We start from the raw sequence: 20,203 nt of genomic DNA, 5'->3' as shown, positions 1-20,203 counted from the left end.
ACTTTAAATGACTGCAATTGCAGTTGCATTGGCCATATTTATCTGCAATTTTCCTCAATATCAACGATTGCTACAAAATCGTGACAGTGACCACAACAATAATTTAAAACCTTGCTACTGAACAAGACAACAATGTTCATATAACAAACAAGTTGCATTGCTGTTATCTCATTGCCTAACGAAACAAGCTTATAAACCACAAAAACACTATAAAGACATAAAATCATAATTATATTGTAAATTTGTAAGGAAAGATGTTTGCTGAATATAAGGTAAGGGTTCTTAGTAACCAAGTGTCCCAAGGTGGCCTTAAGAAGGGAAAGCATAATAAATTTGAAGATAGTTGAAAGCAATAGAACCACATGAATAGCAGCTAGCTGGAGTGCTGCAGTGGCTATTCAAAGTTTTATATATTAGGTGAGTCAAGGGCAAAGAAAAGCTCTCAGTTCTACTCTGCTTTGGTAGACTATATTACTATACGAAGTAGTTAAGAAAATCTTAAGAATCAAGTCATCAACCAAAGCGAGAAATAATGAACATTTATTTACGTTTTCCAGCTAACACAAAAACTACTTCACCAATCTTATTTATGCCCTCAAGTAAATGATTATAGCTTCCCCATAATGATGATTCAATCATAAGCTATCCGGTTGGTGGTGCAAAGTTAAAGGTGCAGTTGCAACCTAAAGGTACTAGTGTAGTGTCCTAGTCCTGATGCTAAATGAGTATTAGGTGCGCAAAATAATCTATTAGTGAGACCAATTTACATAACATATGTCTCACTACACCGAATTTGACTACAGGGAAGCCAAATTCAATGTGATGATGTACATATAACTAACTACCAGTGTGGTATACTCTTTAAACGTGTGATCAGAGATTTAATTTTCAGGTCTATGCATAAAATGTTGGTCTGTGTACGTTGAGAGATTTTTACTCTCGACCAAGAAAAATCTTAGACACAGAAATAACAAGGTATATATATAAAGTAACTGCGTGGTCAATAGATCGTTTGTTGCACCAAATACTGCGTACTCTAATAGGATAGGATCCGAACCCTGTCTACAATGAGAAGAGTGAATACATCAAAATTGTTGGCACAAGTGATTTGACATAACTAAAATATCACTTTGGTTCAAAATGAAGCGATCCCATGGAAGGAGTAAGGATCAAATAATTAACAAGTCCATGTACCTCCCAGTTACGGCAAAAAAGTGAGGAGAGTGATATAAACAAACTCAAATACTTATATTCATGAGACTAAGAGAGTTTGATACAGTTACATAAACAGTAATGTATATCAATTATGATCATACTCATTCTCACACAGTACCTAAAACAGAAGGGAAGAAAATAGAAAGAGAAAAATAAAATAAAATAAATGAAATAGAACAAAACAAATTAAAGAAGCACTCACAGTGGAGTTAGATGAAGATTTCCTATAGCAGGCACATCTGGTGCTCCAGTTTCCACACGGGTCTAGTACAGTACAAATTAGCAATGTTAGCAACGTCACTGCACAATGACAACACTGCCATGATGGAGGTCGAGTATTGTGGGCCATATTTTTGGATCATCAATCCTAGATGATAATTTTTATTTATTTTTTACTGGAAGATGATAATTTTGTTGTCAATCATAATTACTAGAATTTAATTTAAATTAGTATTTCATTTGTGAGATAAAGATGTATTTTATATAATTAATATTACAATAAAAAATATTTTTAAATATATAAATTAATCATAATTAAAACTTATAATAATTAAATATTTAAACATATAAATTATATTTTAGATTTATAATAAGTAGTTTAAATTATGATATAAAGTTATTTTTAATTGAAATAGATAAAGGATTAAGAAAATTGAAAACACAAATAAAAATACAAAATATAATAGTTTAAGTTAAAAAAGATATTTTTTATTAATTACAGGATTAGTGTGTCAAATGTATATTTGAATTAAAGAAAAGAGAAATTATGTTTGAAAAACCTAACTGAAAAACGCATGAAAATAAGACCTTTTACACTCCAAGTCAACTTTGATATATCATATATATGTACACTTTAATATTATATTGTGAACACTTATTTGACATTTTTTTTTATCTATTTCTCCATTTTATCATATTATATCAAATATCACATTTTGTTTTTTTTACTATTTCTATATCTCTCTATGAAATATCTTATATGAATAATTTATCTCATATTATACAATATACGCACCTTGACTTAATTTTTAAATGCCCAAACATACTTTTTTTTTTCTTTCTTGCATCGCTTCTAACATCGATCATCTAAATATAAATTGTGAATGCTTACGGTGAACAAAGACACTACCTCCGTTCCAAAATATAATATTATTTTAATTAATTCATATCATTTAATAAAATTTATTAATTTAGTTAATAATATTAAATTTGTTAGTTATTTATATTATTGTTTAAAAAATTATCTTTAAAATTATTGAGACTCAGCTCATTATCTTTTTATTTCCACCGAATTACTTTTATTTAATTAATTAATTAGTGTGTTAGTCTTTTTTTCTGATACTTATAAGCGAGAATGCATGTCAAAGGAGTTTAAGTCAATTAATTAAACAATGTGTATAAGTATTATAAACCTTGTTATATCATATTCAATTCTTATGAATACAAAAATTATAAAAAATGTATTTATCTTTTTAATTCATAATATTTAATATTGTAAATTAATTAAAAATATTTTAGTAAAAAATATTTTAGAAAGTGTCTTATAAAAAAAATAATTTATTTTAGGAAAAAAAAATTCAAAAAAATCTTATATATAAAGACAGAAGTAGTAATCAACTATCCTGTGTAAGAGTGATGCATGTGATGTAAGAAAATTGGTGTTAGCGGATTGGCTTGATTACCAAGTAAAAGCTAAATAATACAGTAGCTTAAATCCATCCTACAACATATGATACCTACTAAACAGTAAAACATTAGATCCTAATGAAACTTGTTTGTATGATTTGTACCCAAATTAAATAAACATGATTCCAATTGAATGTCAATGCCAATCTCAAACACATGTTCCAGAGTAAACGGTGCAGTAATATAGCATGATACGAATAACTGATTGTTCACTTGAAATGCTATCCACGTCATTGAGCAATAAATTCCAACAAAAACATGCTTTTTCTTCTATTTTATTTGACATACTCTCTCCTTTAAAAAAATTAATTAATATAATTAGTAACATTAAATTTTAAAAAAATGTTCTTATTTTTTTTCTTGTATTAAAATTTTAAGATAATATTAATCATTAATTATTTTAATTATATTTATATATTTAATCAATTATTCTTAATTGTTTTTTACACTTATCGTAAAAATAAATAAAAATATTTAAAATATATTGGTAAAATGCCTTGTATAAACGATTTTTTTTATGAATTCTCAAGCATCTACCATTATACAGGCTTTGAATGTTTCAGTGCACCGATAATAATTATATAAGTAACATAAGTGAAACGAAATATCAAAATAATTTTTTTAATTAAAAAAATTCATATAAATAAAAATGTTAATTATATTTCTTCAGAATAATTAATCCTTACGATCATAATTCTCCCATCCCCTTAATTCTTTCTTGTAATAGCATTTTGCCAAACCTGGCCTTTTATAATTAATTAACTAAAGTTAGTAGCTCATAGATCACTGAGTTAAACTACGGTTAAAGAATCGTTGATCTCCAACTTTCATGGGGAAATGCACTTAGATAGGGGTTCATTTTTCAAAGACATCATAATCTGCTTACTCATCCTTCTTGTTTGTATCATGAGAACGAAATTTTTTGCAAAAGGGTTTTCAAGATATAAGAGACTAGAAATTCCGCCAATTTTTTAGGAGGTTGCACTAATTTGTCTATAGTAGAAGCATAGAGCATTGAAGGGTTGCTTTCTCCTAGCTTTTTAATTTGCATATAAGAGGAATGCTAGCATTTCTCTTCTTTGATTCCAAAAATAAAAAGATAGATTCAACTTTCAAGGCTCCTATTATGGGGGGTGTTTACCACTCATATTATAGCTGTAGCTGTCCTGTGCAATCCAATCCAAAACATAAAAATACTTGATGTCTTTGTACAAATGATCCTATTGTCTTCCTTTTGATGCACTTTGGTTGTTTCTATGTGTAGGTGTTGCTGGCTGGATTTAGCATGTGAGGAAAAGAGACAAAGTAGCTTTTGTAGGATGTGGTCATGGAATTTTCCGCGAAGGATTTTGATTGCAATTCCACCCCAAATGAGTTTAGAAAGAACTTGTTCTGTTACGTAATTAGAACTTAGCCCGTGAACCTCAACGTCACTTACAACTCTCACATCAAGCAAGATGCAACACATTTTGATCAAGGGCTCTGCCATTTCCTTTTTTTGGACTCTTGCTAGCCACTTCAATGTCAACGCCCATCGGCTCAAAAGGACCCCACGCTATACACTAATTCTTATGCACATTCAATTCATTTTAAATATTACTACCTAATTGGATACTTAATCCATCAAAACCAATAAAAATACTCCTATATTTTAAGACTATCCATAAATATTTGAGATACAATTATTTTTCAATCAATTAGTGTGTCTTATTTTGTTAATAGCTTCAATAAATACACATACTTTCATAGGACAAAGAGAGTAATCATTAGGGATAAAAAAGAAATTTAATAATAAAATAATCCTATGTTTCTTATCTATGTTTCTTATAAATAAGATAAAAAATATTGTATTTATAGATTAATTGACATGGGATTGTTCTTATTTAATGAATAATATCAAATTTAAATATTAAATATTATACATGTTAAGAAAAATTTTATTGTCCACTATAATTTTATCTTACTCAAAAAATATTTGTCTCTAACAATAAAAAAAAATATATGTAATCTATAAAAAAAACTCCATCAAATCTAGCTGATAGAGTTTTATCAAGCACTCAAGAGTTTTTCACATAGTGGCAACAGGAAGCCATTTTTTTTTACATATACATTTTCAATGCAAAATAATCATCATAATAATAATGATTTTATTAACATCAAACATGTACACCAACTTGATCGACCTTGAACCATGAGTTTGATTTACTTTGGACACACTAGATTGTCCATATTTCAAAAAATAATTAAATAAATTTAAGAATAATGTAAAATAAATAGTGTGTAAATATATTATTAATCATGAAGGTTAACATAATTCAGAGCACACTTTTGTAGGGTTGACTTTAATTTTACAGAGAAAGAAAGGGGAAGTTTAGATGCTAGTTAGATATATAGTATGCTGAGACTGCATATATAGTGTTCTAATTTTCTTTAAGAGAAACGCTTGATCACACGATTATCTCTCTCTCTCTCTCTCTCTCTCTCTCTCTCTCTCTCTCTATATATATATATATATATATATATATATATATATGAGCAAATGAAGGACATAGCTAGTCGAAATATAAATATGAAAAAATTAAGATAGAAACAATTTTAATAAAATAATGAAAACTATATAGACACCAAGGTATGCATAAAATATGTATAGGTAGTTGTATTCATTTTTTATTGCTTTCTTTTCTCCTGAATTTGCTGGTACTATCGTTTGCAAAAACATATATATAAACAATGAAAATACATCCAAGAGAATTTGTGGTGTAAAAGTTATATTTTATTTCACTTCTGGTCCAAGGGTTGGTCTTACGTGCACAGGAGGCCCACCATTTGTGGAGTCATACGCAGGAGACCATTCTCTATGCAAGGAAAACGACATATATATATATAATAAAAGATGATGAACTATGCATTATGATGTAACTATAGTTTTCCAAATATTATTGCTATGTACATATATATGTATTGTAGACCCTGTGATTGCCAATTAAACACTTAAGACTTGTTTGTATCTGAGCTAGATGTTTCGCAAAGTCTCTTTCATCGGCATGTACACATGCACAATGATATTGTCTCTTCAGGCTTCTCAATCTTCTCTCCGCTGGCTCTTCATACACTATGATACTTGTGTCACAATTGTCATAACGAAAAAAAATAATACTGATACACTTTATAAATCATTTTATGATTAACACCTTTTTTAAATCGACAACTTACAGATCGTTGTCGGGTATTTTTCAGTCACCAAAATGATTGTGTATTTGTATCCAAAAAAAGAAAAAAATGGATAGTGTTTAAAAGATTTAAAGAAATTTAAGTAGTTAATTCAACCATAAAATAGTTCTAGTTACCAATGAATATTAAAACTTTTCTATTTAATGTAATAATTAAATAAACAAATTAATGAAAGGAATAGTATTTATGTACTCTTATTCCTTGTGGCTAGATTTTACTCGTCTTTGTATTAGGTCTTAGATATGATACAATTATCTTAATATTTTTTTGGCTATAAAAAGAAAAAAAAAAAGAATAAAAGGAATAGAAGGGAGAAAAGGGTAGTCACGAGATAAAGTTCCAAATTGTACACTATTTAATTATTTATATGTTAAATACTAATGCATTTTGTCTGGTTTCAGATTTATTTTATCATTCTGTTCTACTGTAAATAAAAATTTATGATAAATTAACATGTGCATGGTGGTAGCTAAATTATCATTACTAATAACAGATAAAACTTTCAAAATTAAGAAAAAATATAATAAAAAAAAATGTGTATTGAGTCATAAGACTAAACATAACTTTTAATAATTTTGATTAAATGTAAATAATTATTAAGTCTTAAGGTTGCATATCTTATATGCCATCAAATGATAATATTGTGTATGCCTTTGATAAAACAAATGACAACATTAAGATATTAAATAAGTTTCTAAGAAGCATTTAAAACAAAGTTAATGCTGATGTGCTGTGATCTTTATTGCAGAGTATGATCGAATATTTTTTCTAGGATCTATCTAAGCGAAGAAAGTTAGAACAATCAAGATTAATCTCTTTTGTCTCATTATCTCATTAAATTGAATTGTAGAAAAGTTTGAAAATTTCACTTTGTGAGCATGATGTGTGTTTGTGAGCACGATGCAATCATGGAAAGGGATTTAGCAACTTGTGGTTGACAGAGGGAATTAGCAATTTGTGACGGTTTTAACTTTTAAACCATTAGAAATTGTTAGGTTTTTTTATTATGACTTACCCAAATAACTTATTATAGCGGTTTTTAAGCTGTTATAAAATGAATCATAATTAAATAATAATAAAATTCTTGTTATGTCATTTAATGAGAGACTAAAGATAAAATGGAATAAAAGATTAAGACCAATTTTTTTTTTTCAAAAACTAAAAATGAAAACTAAAGAAATTCAATAACTAAAAACATATTTGACTCAAAATTTATTAACTCATGATATATCAATCGAAACTGACCCAAATTAACAACCCTATTCACCAATCATCTACCTCATTTCTTTTAATCCCATCTACTTTATTGACCATATACCTCTATACAGCACAAGGATATCTTTTCTCTCATGCTCTCTTCTTTGAGTTATTTTACTTTTCTATTGGATTCATAACTCATTTGAACATCAGAGTATTTATAGGTGTTTACTTCTTTGCGTACTTAATAACAAAGAGTCCATCGCCACTAATCGACACCTGTAAACTCTTTTGCCTCCACATTAAGATTCAATAAATTATATATACATCAGTTTTCTCAACCATCGTCGCATTGATGTTGGAGTTTTATAGTGATAGTATAACGATCCTTTTTTATATATAAAATTAAAATTTAAAATCGTATTACGATCGATCTTCTGATCAATTCATAATCATTGTATCAGATAAAAAGTATTCACCAAAAATATATCAGATAAAAAGGTGAAGGAGACGACGACGAGCATGCACGTGCCACCGATATATATGCTCCAAATAATAGCCCTTAATTCATTTTACGCCTCACGAAACCGAATATAATTTGTGTTTCTAGTGGGGGCCTCTTCATCGTTATCTTACAAATTATTTTGAAAAAGAAAGAAAAATTCCTCTTATCATCTTCATCAAGGGAATTATTGTGGGGTATTGCGACAAGGACATAATATTATGATCTCAATTAAATTATGTGGAGCTAATGAACAAGCGAATGTTATGGAATATTCTCATAAAACTAGTGAATATTTTATTGAAGCTAAAGGGAAAAAGCCTTACTATCGGGTTAACTCAATTGAAAGACTCTAGAAATAGAGATGTATGTATTATGTGTGTTCATGGAGAACCCTAAGCGTAATGCATGAATTCTTAGTGAGTGCACATAAGAAATTAGGGTATTTGTCTTGACAGTTAGGGCATATTTTGCTAAGGAATTAGAACGAGCTGGTCCTAAGGAGTCAAAAAGTTTTTTCTCTCGACAAAAACAAGATATATTATACGGTACCAGTTGTACCACAGTTTTACAACCAAATATCAAAGTAACAGACAAGCAAAGGAATTAGAACGAGGTCCTAAAAAGTCAAACATAGTTTGATTGCGTGTGTGCTAGGTTTAGAGAGGGAACTATATATGATTAGTTGATCACGAGTTACTTGTGTTCGTGCTGAGTCCTTGTATCTTGAGTCTTTTGCTATTTTGTCAACTAGCTCACACTATAGGTGGATTTCAAAGTTCAATTAATTAGGTCCATACTAACTCACCCTAACCCCCAATAACCCTGACAACCAAACTTTATTTTTTCTTAACTAATGTCAAACATTAGTGCATTATGTTTGTTCTAGTCTCTAGGGAGAATAATATCATACTTATTCTTGTAAAATAAGATTGTAATATTGTATGAATTTGTAAACACCTCATCAGGGACAGACCCAGGATTCAATGATAGGGTCAAAATCAATAAAATATATAAGCATTAAAATTCATACAAAATATTTATATATTTTCTAAAATGATTTAAAAACATATATGATATAACAAAGAATATATTTACATAGAATATATTAAACATATTTTTAAAGACCCTAAATTAAAAATGACGATAAACAATTTTATATTTCACCAAAAAAATCAATGAATTAAATTTATAATAAAAATTGATATTTTTGTTAATTATATATTTCTTAAGAAAATTCTTATTAATCATATTCTAAAAATTTACTCAATTTGAATAAATTATATATCTCACTAAAATATCTTTTAGAACAAAAGTAGTCAACAACCATTAGAGAATAATTTACTTTCAAAAAGTTGAAAAATTGAAGAAAAAAATATTTGTTATAACAAAGGCTACAACTTTAAAAATAAATTATGACAAACATTTAGTGTAACTTGATATCTAATTTGTTTTCATAAGTTTTACATAGCACGTAGATCTGTATTTTTCCATTAGAATGAAAAATATAGTGTAATCTCATAATGGTAGAAATTATGGATAAAGACGAAACAAGAAAAATAACAAAGTTATAAGAAATTGTAGATAGAAAGATAGAATATTTCTTGATATGTTACAAATTTTAAGTTGTGAATCTTATATATAGTATTTGTAAAATTTGACTCATCGAATGTTAATAAAATTATTTGATTATAAACTATACTTATTCATAACTTTTAAAGTAGTAGTAATAATAATAATAACATATTATAAAAAGAAAACTATTTAAAAGAAAAATAATTAATAATAAAATATTTTATCTAGAAAAAACAAAAATATAATTATCTCTATTCTTTACAATAAATATTACAAAAGAATAGAATATTTTATTAAAATATAAAATGATAAATAATACTTAAATATTATTATTTACATACTTTAATTTCAAAAATTAAAATAATACTTAATATTATCTGTTTTTAGAATTAACTAATATAAAAAAATTAATTTAAAAAAATCGGAGGGCCAAGGCCCCACCTCATTCAGACGTAGGTCCGCCCCTACCTCATCGTCCATTACAACCCTCTCCATAATGTTTGTATGTATGTATTATGAGTGAAGAATATGTTTTTACACTCTAATTTTTTTATAATTTTTTAAAATATAAATAAATTATTAAAAAAATAATTTTAATAATAATTAAATAATACAATTAAAATTTCACAATTTATTAAAATATGGTTTAATTCTTACATTTTTTATTTTATGATTCATATTTTTTTTTGTTAATTTTTATGTATTATATGAATTAAAATATAATTAATAATTTAAAATATGTTTTATTTAAAATTAAACATAAACACTAATAAATTTTATTGTTCATCCAAGTTGGTCTACAACGGGTTGATAATAAAGTGAGTCAGTCTAACACAGTTCACTTTTCTGCAAGCCAAAAAATGGTCAATCCGGTTGAGCCCACCAATTTGAATATACGAGTTGTCTCACCTAAAATTGATATTATATATATGTAAAAAGAATTAAAAAATATACAAAAGTAAAATTGAGATCATACAAATTTTGAGATATTATTAAATGAAAATTAGAGCATTAATATTTTTATTACACTGTGTCCCTTGGAAAGTTATAGTCACATTCCAATTCTATGTATATATGAAAGGATATGAGCTAGTGTACTAATCCTTTTCCATAATTAGAATAAAATTAAATAATTGAATTACATGCAGTTTTAATTATTTAGTGAATTAACGTAGTGCAATTTAAAAAAAAAAAAAACAATTTCATGAGTTAACCTGGCTCATGGTTTAATCAGGTGAGTCACGAACTAAATAAGTTGGGTTAAATTTTGATAAATTCAACCTGACTCGAACTCATGGGGAGCTGATTTAATTCAAGGTCATGCCTCATAATGCAGAGATCTATCATATATATCCTTAACACAGGTGCAAATAAGAATAGCTAAATATTTGTCTCTGATCCATCATATTCTCATCCCTAGACATGCTGGAGAACCCTTTTAAGAGAAGTACAAATTTCATGAGATGAGAGACAGAAAAGTAGAGAAAGAGACTGAGAAGGGTCATGAGAGGAAGGAGGCACACATGTACATGTACACGTGCGACGTGGTGCAAGAAGAGAATGAATGTTTTTGTTGTGGCCATGGGCTTAACGCGTGATAAGATTAGAGACACGCATGTGGTGGGAGTGGGTGTGATTGATGAATATCCTTTGTTGAAAGCTGAAGGCTGATTCCATTCCAATCTATGTATATATGTTAGCATCCAAAACTCCAAGGATGTGTAGTCAATCTAGTTTAGCTGTCAATTCTTTCAAACACTTGGATCGCTTCACGGGGCTCCATTATTCCTCTCTCCATCTCTCAACATGTATGCTTCCATATATTTGTCATGTTTTCACTCAAATACCCTTTCACATCTTCCCCTTACATGTCTACTCAAAGCGATATTTGTACTGGGGCTAATTATTACACCCAATATATTTGATGATCCAACACTCAATATATGTTATCAAACATTTAGAACGAATAAAAAAATAGGTATAAATGTGATTGGAATATAGAAACAAATAAATGAGAAACATTAATATAATTCATGTATTACTGCTCTTATATATTACACGTACGTTTAACAATTAACTACTGTCAATACACTTAAAAAATTACAAAATCATACTAGTAACTAAAACTCATTAATTAGAGTTATGGTATCTGACATTTTAATAAAACAAACACCTTGTTCAGACTTCATTTCTTTCTATTTTTTATTACATCATATATATATCATCAATCATTATTAATTAATTAATTATTTCTTCTCTCTTTTAATTTTTTTCTCTAAATATACACACCTCTTCAGTATCTAAGTATCTTTCTCCAACACTCATTAAGAAGTAATATGTCATGAGAACTTCTAAATTCTAAAAATATATTGAAAAGAATACTTAATAATATTTTTGTAATCACTGTCAAGTAAAAAAAGTGAACTATTATTTTTATTTGTCACATGACATAATTATTTTTATTTTTCAGAGTATTTTCTCATTTTAAAAGTAATCCTTGAAGTATATTCATATGTTAAACTCTAAAAAGAATATTCATATGTTAAAGTGATATCATTTTAATAATATTTTTCTACTTAAATCACATTTAAGGTATTCTTTCTACTCAAACTAACACATTAGTTTTTATGTGACATTTAAATGATTTTTAATGTTAATTATTATTTACTTATATAATTAATGTTTACTTATCTCCTTGATTGGATGTATGTTCACGATTGATGTTTTATCTATCATTAGTTTATGTGCATCTGCAAAGTTATAACACACTTTAAGCATGCCTTGGCGAAGTTAAATGAACGTAGAAAGGGATACTATATACAGTAAAATTAAGTACATGAAGATGTTTTCACACGTGAGTGCTAGCTTTGTAAGGAAGATAGAAAAATATAAAGAATCTGAAAAGTAATATCATTTCGCATTTGCTAGATTGGAAGGGTGAGTGAAATATAACAATCATTCACATTTTTCTTGGGATCAGACACATTATATTTTATCATAGATCACTATATCCAAGATCTAGAATTGTAACAATTAAAGAAAATAGAAATAATGAGAAGTTTAGTCGTGAAAAAAAAATGATAATATTATAACATGTCACTAGGAAAAAATTATATATATAAGTGAAAGCGATTATTAAGAGAAATAATAATTATAAATCTAAACTAATTATACAATTATATAAGATAATCAAAATTAAAAGTTAAATAATGATATACTTAAAATAATTATTTGTATTTATCTTATAATCTTGATTATTTATATATAAATATATATGGTTGTATATATGATTAAGATTTATAATTGTTATTTCTTATCATATATATTCATTGCTTCTCCAGAAATTTTGTTTGCAGATATCTGAAAATGATGAGGTCAATTTCGTAAAAGCATAATTTGTGTGGGGAATATTTAGGTAGTCGTCATGCAAACAAACATATCACATATATTTTTTATTTGCTCAGCCAATTCTATAAAAAGGGTAAACCGCCACTCTAAGCGACAGATGGAAAAGGAAGGGCACAGAGAGAAAATCAAAATCAAATCAAGTAGACAAAAGTGATAAGAACCAGAAGAAGCATTCATGGCTGCTTCTAGGGAGAAAAGAAGAGCATCTCTGGAAGAAACGTTGCAACAACTTCGCGATGTCACAAACTCCACTGCTGTAATTGGTTTTATATTATTATATATGTATCTATCTTTCTATATATTGATGTTTATTATTACAGATATGAAGCTTGTGCTTCTGGTTCATCTTGAATCAAAGCTTTTAAATATATATGTGACTTAGTTAATAATTTTTTTTTTTAATTTGGGTTTGGCAGTTGAACAAAGCCTCAATTATTGTAGACGCCTCAAAATACATAGAGGAGTTGAAACAAAAAGTGGAGGGACTGAACTCAGAGCTGGAAATCGCGGAATCATCAACAACCACTCAAATTGATGAACTACCTATGGTGCTTTATTATTAATCTTGTTGCTGTATTTTGTTCCAAGATTGTTAAATTTTTTTGGTTCTAAGATCATATAGAAAAACATTTAATTATTCCACTTAATTAAGTTGGATAAAATCATCATTATCATGTGTGATAAAACTTTCACTCTGAGTTAGCACAATTCATCACTGATATATCTTATGGAAAATTTTCTGCAGGTAATTGTGAAAACCCTAAAAAAGGGTTTCCTGATTAATGTGCTTTTAGAAAAGAATTGCCCTGGAATGCTCGTCTCTATACTCGAAGCCTTCGAAGAACTTGGCCTTGATGTGCTTGATGCTAGGGTTTCTTGTGAAGACAGTTTCCAGCTAGAAGCTGTGGGAAGAGAAGTAAGACAATATATATAAATTATTTCTATCATTAATTACTCTTTATATCGTCAAACTTTTTCCCTTTAATTATTGTTCTTCGATTTTCCTTTTAAAATAATTTTAAACGTCTAAATTAACCAGTTCACAACTCTTTCCTTATAGTTGGTTAACATGAGTTCCGAAACTTATATAAGAGTTTCTCACTTTATATCCTTTCATATCAACCATTCCAAATATATACATACATAGAAACTAGAACAACGAGTAACTTTAACATTTTGGTGAGAAATTCTTTTATTGATCTCGGGTTCCAATTAGTAACACAAGTTGGATATTCGAGTGTATGCACACCTTTTGAAGAAAAAAAATGTATCTAATGGAGTGCTACATGCTCCTACTCCTAGAGGCTAGGAAGAATTTTCAGAAGGAAGGAGCATACAAGAAATTTTCACAAAATTAAACCATTCTTCCCAACAGCAACAATAATTTCAGTTTTGTTCTAAAAAAAGAGAGGTTAAAACATCACTTTATTTGGGTTCCTTTAACTATTTTTAGTTGCATGGGCTATATAATGTGGCAACAAAACTATGGGGATAATATTCCTAGTAATTAATAAAATATGATACAACCAACAGCACTCTCAAATTATTATAACTTTCATTCTAAACTTTAATTTGACAAAAGCCTTATTTTGCAGAGTCACAAGAACGACAGTGTTGACGCGCAAGTGGTAAAGCAAGCAGTGTTGCAAGCAATCAAGAACGCGGACTAATCAAAGGAAGCACACGGATTAGAAAAAAGATTGGAAAAAAAAAAAAACAAGTACCGTTTTTTGTCTTGTTTAAGCTTAAAATTTGCACATGAACTGAAAGAAATTTGTGATTGCATGTTCTGCCAAAACCTCATGAGTTACCTCTTCAATGACCCTTACATATTGATATGGCTTATCATCATCTTCTTGGACAGTGCGAAATGAATGAATGGACATGCATCGTCCAACTTGATATGTATATATAGTGCCATTTTGGCATTCAGTGGGTGGGGAAGACAATAGACAAAACATACCCTATTGGCAGAAGAAATGCATGTTTATTATCCCTTTAATTATTAGCAGCAAGCATAAGTTGACATTTTTAGTGGACTTTTATACATAGTGTAGTGAAAATTAAACATCCATGGAGTAGAAACCTAGTATATTTCCTCCCATGTAATTAATTTATAACGGTTTTCTCTTAATTTATAAATATAATTCTTGATAAATTAAATAATGAAAAACATACTTTAGTAAGAATTTAATTAGAATACAATGTAAAAGTATTTTGCCTTATCATTTAATTATATCATCATTTAGGATAAGTTTGTTAACCTTTGTTTTATATATTTTGAATAACGTACTAAAGATATTTTTCTAATATTGATTCACAATGTAAAAATATTTACAATAATTATGTATAAAATTAAACTCAATTAGTAAAACAAAATAATTACTGTGTATAAAATTAAGTAACATACTACTTTGGTCTTATATATAAAATAAATAAATACTTAATTTGTCAAAATTTAAAAAAAAGAGTTAAATTGTTTAATTTTAACTAATATTATCATAAATTTAATTTTTTTTAAATACCCATAGAATTAGTTGGTACTTTGGTCTTATATATAAAAAAGTAAATACTTAATTCGTCAAAATTTTAAAAAAAATTTAAATTGTTTAATTTTAACTAATATTATCATAAATTTAAATTTTATTTTCAAAAATACCCATAGAATTAGTTGGTTTAAGTGATGGTTAGATATAATAACACTACTAATTATAATTCAAAAATTACTAAATGTGTTCTATATATAGCTAATAGTTCAATAAATGTATCAAGTTTCATGGACAATGGGCTATGAGCAGTTTCATGGACAATGGGCTATGAGCAATTTCATTTCAAAAAATATGTTTCAAAAACAAAAATCTTTAGATATAATGTAATACTTTCAGTAGAGTATAAAAAATCTTTTGTATGCACTTCTTGCAATAACTATTTTTAAAAATTAATAAAGAGTAATATAATATTTTCAATTTTTCCTCCTCTAAAGTTTCAATTTTTAGAAATTAAATTATAAAACATGGTTTCATATTTTAAAAATTATTCAAATTGGCTTTAAATTAAAGTTCTAAATTAATCTAATATACATACAAAATGGGTGATATTAATAGAACCTGTAGTTAAAAGCATGATCTTATCATCATTGGCACCAAAATAGCTGTTGTATATATTAATAATTATTCATACATTAAATTTAAAGTCTATACTTATTCCAATAGCATTTTTTTAGGGAGGTGAAAGGTAGGGTTCAAAATAGATGTAATTATTTTAATATATAATAAAATTACACTTAAACAATTTAGAGTAACACTTATATCTATATGTTGATATTATGTAGTCTTATTAATAAAAATAATAGTAAATAATATAGTATATCATAACATAATTTATCACCTAATGGTTGAAATTAATAATAAAGAATTTATTAAAATATTAATTACAAAATTGAGGCCCTAAATAATTGGAACCTAAGGTCAATGCCTCAAAGTGGTTTAGATTTTAGAAAGCCCTAAGGGCTAATCCCTCATAAAGAAGTGAATAAATTAAGGTTTGAATAACTGTTAGCAAAGGTGTACTATATATCATTAGTATATTCCAAATTTGAACAAAATTACCTCTAAAAAAGGATACCAATGTGTAGGGTATAAGTGACTTGAGCTAAATCAAATACTTAAATTTGTGGTTTGTGAATAAAATTGTTTGCCTATATTTAGCTCTTTTATTTAAACGAGTTTAACTAAAAGCTTAAAGTTTTACATGTTTAACTCATTTATAATCTAACTTTACTTACATATATTGATATTAAAAATGCATGGATTTTATATACTTTTTTATATCTAAATGTGAAAAAGACTTACTTTCTTTTAATATTATCTCCCCTCTTTAAATTTTAATTCTAAAAGAAATCTATAAATATTAAACAAATATTTTTTTAATAAAATTTTGTGATTAGAAAGATTGTACAAAAGCATTTTCATACCACGGTTCAATTCCCATTTCTCAAAGAAATTTGTTCCATGGGATTGTAATTCGGTGAAAAATTCATTAGCCAAGTTTGTATAATCAAGTGGCCATTCTATTCGGTTACACAATCCACTTATGACACGTTTGATTTGCTAAAAAAATAGGATAAATAAAATAGCACTTGACAAACAATTGAGTCGCAGGATAAGTTTTTGTATTATACGCTATTTGGTGATCAATGCACAATACAAATAATTTTGTGTTGAATCTTATTTGATGTGTTTATGTATCGGACAAAATAATGTACATTTTACTATAAAATTCTAGGTGCATTATCAACACCTTGACGACATAACAAAGAAGAGGCATCTCCACGAAGGAGGCGCGACCCTCGACACCACTGGGCATAGGGCCTAGCAGCACAAGGTCATGACGATGGCGACAGTAGCATGGCGGCACGACACGGCCTTGCCAGAGTTGGCCAAAAGAAAAAAAAAACATAGAAAGATGATGATGGAAACATTTGAATAAATTAACAATAAAGAGAAATAAAATAATGAGCAAAAAGGAAATAACAATAGTTCATATGACTCTCGTCGGCGGCTAAGGCCCCCTCGCCAGTAGAAAGGTACAATGTTTGGAGAGAGAAGTTTAGAGAAAGAAGCACATATGGAAAAACACAAAAGGTGTAGGATAATGAAGAGTCAACAAATAAGGATAATATTATATTTTTACTTTTATTACACACTGGACAAAAAGTTTTACGAATTTAGTGAGTTACAAGTTTTTGGATCTTTGTATAGTCCATCATTATTTATTTTGTATTATCCCTCAGTCATTTTTTAAATCAAACATTGAACAAATATTTTTGTGTTATCTAATCCTTTGTTTTTTAGCGAATCAAACACACCCTTAACTAATTATTTATTTTTGGTCTAACAAACAAACCACTTTGAATTGTACTATTGTCTTCATTATTCTCCTATTCTATACAAATTTATTTTCGCTATTAAAAACAGGTAATTGGTAATGTCATATGTATCAGTACAGGCCCAATTAATAATATGGGCTCCCTCAGCCAGCCCAAAAAATTGTAACGTATCCACTGACGACCATTTCATTGCATATATACACACACACACTTTTTCATGTGAACGAATTTAACCAATTTTGAGGGCAGAAGAACCCAAGAGCGAAAGTGAAAAACTGAAAGTAGAATTGATTTTTTTTTTCTTATAAGCTAAATATATTGGAAAATAAAATAACACGATTTGAGAACAAGGTATGCAACAATCAAAGTAGCTTGGAATTATTATATCAAATACGTGATTAATTGTTGCGAGCAACAATCAACTAAGATACATTTAATCACACCGAAACAACAAAGACTAGAGAGTATCTGAAACAGAAACTAATACAATAACAGGCTCACATGAGTGGAACCCGAGTCACACTCGCTTTCTTTTATTTTAATGATAACGATAACAAGTGTTACAGCATACGTTGCCTCATTATCCCGCGGAAGAAATTGGCAAAGCTACCCGCTCCTTTAGAACTTGATGCTGCAACATTACAAAAAACAAGCACGTGAAGTTCAACATATAATCACCATTTTCGATCTGTCACTATTGTTTTTCTCTCTTAACACAGCTAATAAACGTTTATATACAGATAATAATTCTATCACAAGAGCGAAAAATATAAATAATTTGAATTATACGAAGATTATATATGGTTATTTTAGCCTCTTCTCTTTGTGTACTTATACCCGATTGCTTAGATTGTGTTTGGATAGGCACTGAAAATACATTAAAATGTAATATTACAAATTTCAATCTGACAAACCGAAAACTCATGAGAATGGTAAATTGATTTTAACGTGGATTAAGTTAGATGTAATTGTAATCCAAAGACATCTCAATTAAAAGTTAAAATCATTCATACGTAACACTTTTGGTAAAAGGTAGTTATAGGTACCAATATAGCTTTGCTGGTTACTACATGCATTATGAAGTGAAAAATTCAAGAATGTTGATTTGGTGAGAAAAAAATTGTTTTTCTTTCACTAATTCTGGTGTCACTGAATTTTAGTGATATGTTTTTTAAAATTACATATAAATTATTTCGTCAGTAATTTTAATGTTTTATAAGAAAAAAATAACGTACGAGTCGCAGTTGGTGGATCGGCTGATCTTGTAAGGGACGCTGACATTGCAGCGGGCGGGGAGTGCCTGAGCGTATTCGTCGTTGATGCCATAGTTATTAGCAGCTTGCTGAAGACATTTGCACACGGTTTGTTTGTCAAAGGTGGTGCTGGCAGAACCCAGAATGTTCCTCACTCCGCTACAGCACGATTCTGGAACATCTCCACCCTGCATCAGGTAAGATAGGCACGGTGCTAGGTTCACAGAAACATCATTGCATGACACGGCTTGCACCATCATTGGTGCACTCATCACAGCCATGCACATCAAAACCACACATGCAACCTTTAAGCTTGCCATAACTCAAAAGAACAAATTCCGAGACAAAAGTGATACTACAATGTATGTGTTTGTGTTTTGGAATGTGGTGAGAACAAGTGATGTAGTGTGGTGTTTATATAGATGAGTGGATAGATTGGAAATGAGTGGCGACGTTAGATGAATTTATGAAAATTGATGGGGGTTTATTATATTGGTGGGTGAGCTATAGGCCGGTGTTACTTACATTACATGCAACCACTTGCGACTTCGTTACCTCTTCTTCTGCTTTCTTGTTGTAGTGTAGGCCACTTTATTGCACGGATTTCTTTAATTTGTATATCAAAATGGTTTCAATTTTGGATATTTTGTAATTGCCAATTCTTGGTTAGCACGGCTAGAGTTGTCAAATTGAGTTGCTTTATCTAGTCCATTTGGGCTAGATTGAATTAGACTGAATTTTATTTCGAGAGTAGTGATCTTTTAAACATCTCACTTATACATTATATTTGTCATTATCTCTCTTGTCACATTGAGTACTTATTATATTTTAAAAAATATTTCTTAAACAATCTTGAGTTTTATATAACTTAAAGAGAAAAAAAATAATTAATTTGATTGATGATCTCATGTGCTTAAAAGAGGAAAATAAAAAAAAATGTTAATTGACTGTTTAAAATTCCTTGTTGACAAAATATAATCACTCTTGTATTTATTTAGTTTTTATTATTTTTTCTCTCTAAGTATATATTAACATAAGGGATGTCCAACAAACATTTTTCTTTCTTCAATTGGATTTGATAGTCTAACTTAGTCTTGTGTCAAACAAAGTTAGCGGGCCAAAGTTATTGAAAATATATATATATATATATATATATATATATATATATATATATATATATATATAATAAATTAAGTTAAGCATTATGAATATCAAACCACCAACATAGTGTTAGTCCGTGTGAAATTG

General features: G+C 28.3%; 2 protein-coding genes across 2 annotated transcripts; one reads left to right on the top strand and one right to left on the bottom strand.

Annotated features, from left to right (window-relative positions):
- Positions 1 to 12,884: 12,884 nt before the first annotated feature.
- LOC114367306 lies at positions 12,885 to 14,848 on the top strand. Its single transcript, XM_028324462.1, has 4 exons — positions 12,885 to 13,070; positions 13,231 to 13,362; positions 13,560 to 13,730; positions 14,410 to 14,848. The coding sequence occupies exons 1-4, from the start codon at positions 12,990 to 12,992 to the stop codon at positions 14,482 to 14,484; spliced, it is 459 nt and encodes a 152-aa protein (XP_028180263.1). The 5' UTR covers positions 12,885 to 12,989; the 3' UTR covers positions 14,485 to 14,848.
- Positions 14,849 to 18,054: 3,206 nt separating this feature from the next.
- On the bottom strand, positions 18,055 to 19,344 carry LOC114367366 (non-specific lipid-transfer protein 1-like). The gene is made up of 2 exons (XM_028324531.1): positions 18,938 to 19,344; positions 18,055 to 18,333 (listed from the first exon to the last, which is right to left on the bottom strand). The coding sequence occupies exons 1-2, from the start codon at positions 19,273 to 19,275 to the stop codon at positions 18,321 to 18,323; spliced, it is 351 nt and encodes a 116-aa protein (XP_028180332.1). The 5' UTR covers positions 19,276 to 19,344; the 3' UTR covers positions 18,055 to 18,320.
- Positions 19,345 to 20,203: the final 859 nt, after the last annotated feature.

The sequence above is a fragment of the Glycine soja genome, chromosome 9 (assembly GCF_004193775.1).
Source record: "Glycine soja cultivar W05 chromosome 9, ASM419377v2, whole genome shotgun sequence".
In the NCBI taxonomy this organism is placed as follows: Eukaryota; Viridiplantae; Streptophyta; class Magnoliopsida; order Fabales; family Fabaceae; genus Glycine; species Glycine soja.
Note: the sequence above shows the minus strand (reverse complement) of the source record. Positions and strands in the feature narration are given on the sequence as shown.